Source organism: Tilletiopsis washingtonensis (assembly GCF_003144115.1).
Source record: "Tilletiopsis washingtonensis strain MCA 4186 unplaced genomic scaffold FA09scaffold_12, whole genome shotgun sequence".
Taxonomy (NCBI): domain Eukaryota; kingdom Fungi; phylum Basidiomycota; class Exobasidiomycetes; order Entylomatales; genus Tilletiopsis; species Tilletiopsis washingtonensis.
The window spans coordinates 431,206-432,411 of NW_020312009.1; the positions used below are offsets into that span (position 1 = coordinate 431,206).

Below are 1,206 nucleotides of genomic sequence, written 5' to 3' on the forward strand. Positions count from 1 at the left end.
AGAAGGAGGGGGACAGCACGCGCTTCCGGGAGAGAAGGAAAGCGCAACAAACACCAGCAGCACCAGCCATCTTAATCGTCTCTTCTTTGGTTTCGCGCGTCGAAGGAATAGCTATATTTCTCCTCTCTCCCCGTGCCTTCCATGCCTCTCTCCTGTCGCTTCTCAGATTCTTCGATGCAGCGTCCTTTTCATCCCCCTGTTTGTGTGTATCCTCAGCGGGCGCTGCCCTCGTACAAGGACATGGGTTGTTGCGCACGCCTTGTCTGAGCAGGGAGCTCAACTCTACTTACAGGCTCTTGGACGAAAACGCACTAAGCCACTCTTGCCGCAGATCTGCTGTCAGTCGGCAAGGGCTGCAGCAGTAGCGAGTTACCAAGGACGGCACACATCACACACCATACTTACGAAACGCGGTGGGTCTGATGCAAGTGTGCGATTTCCATCCAGGCAGCGCCCAGCCTGGCTCCCACAAAGGGCTTGGACACCGGGGGACTCGACTCACTGCACGTTTGTTTCATTCCTTGTCATTGCGCGGCCATCCTCAACGGCCTGCCCGCCAGCCAGCTCTGCCGGCCCCTCAAAGTCAAACGCCGTACTACTTGCCGTTTTGTCCCCCCTCCCCTTCCTTCTTCCCCCCCCCCCCCCCCTGCCCCCCCCTTTAAGCCCCCTTTCCCCCCCCCCCCCTCGTCGCCCTCAATCCCAAACCAGCATGCCCCTCTCATTGACGCTCGCCTTAGCCGCCGTCAAGCCCGTCGCCGCTGCCTTTGCCCCCGCTGCCGCCGCTGGCGCTGCCTTCTTCATCTGCGCCTTGATGCGCTCCTGCTCCACCTCGCGCTTATGTCTGGCCAATCTCGCCAATCTCTCCTTCTCCTCCGACTCCTTTGCCGCCTTGGCAGCTGCTGCCTTCGCCGCGTTTTGCCGCTGCTTCTTCGTCGGCTCCGAAGGCGCTGCCGCGGCGGAGGCGGCGGGCTTCTTCGGCGCAGTAGAGGCGCCACTGCTCGAACTCGAGGCGGCAGGAATGCGCAGCACGGAGGAAGTAGAGCTGCCACTGCCGGCGCCCGAGCCGGGAAGGGCAGCAAAGGGGTTGGAGGAGGCCCATGCTCCAGCGGGAACCGAAATCGTCGTCTTGCCATTCGTCGTCGTCGTACGCGCTGCTGCTGCTCCGAGAGAGAGAGAGAGAGAGAGAGAGAGAGAGAGAGAGAGAGA

General features: G+C 61.5%; 2 protein-coding genes across 2 annotated transcripts in view; one reads left to right on the forward strand and one right to left on the reverse strand.

Annotated features, from left to right (window-relative positions):
• Positions 1-247, forward strand: part of FA09DRAFT_343471 (mitochondrial carrier) — a 2,623-nt gene extending 2,376 nt beyond the window's left edge. Inside the window, exon 8 of the mRNA XM_025744603.1 lies at positions 38-247. Coding sequence (XP_025597944.1) covers positions 38-75 — 38 coding nt within the window. The 3' untranslated portion in view covers positions 76-247. The remainder of the gene's footprint in view (positions 1-37) is intronic.
• A 436-nt stretch (positions 248-683) lies between these two features.
• Positions 684-1,206, reverse strand: part of FA09DRAFT_346216 (hypothetical protein) — a 2,326-nt gene continuing 1,803 nt past the window's right edge. The window contains exon 2 of the mRNA XM_025744735.1: positions 684-1,157. Within this exon, the coding sequence (XP_025597945.1) occupies positions 694-1,157 (464 nt within the window). The 3' untranslated portion in view covers positions 684-693. The remainder of the gene's footprint in view (positions 1,158-1,206) is intronic.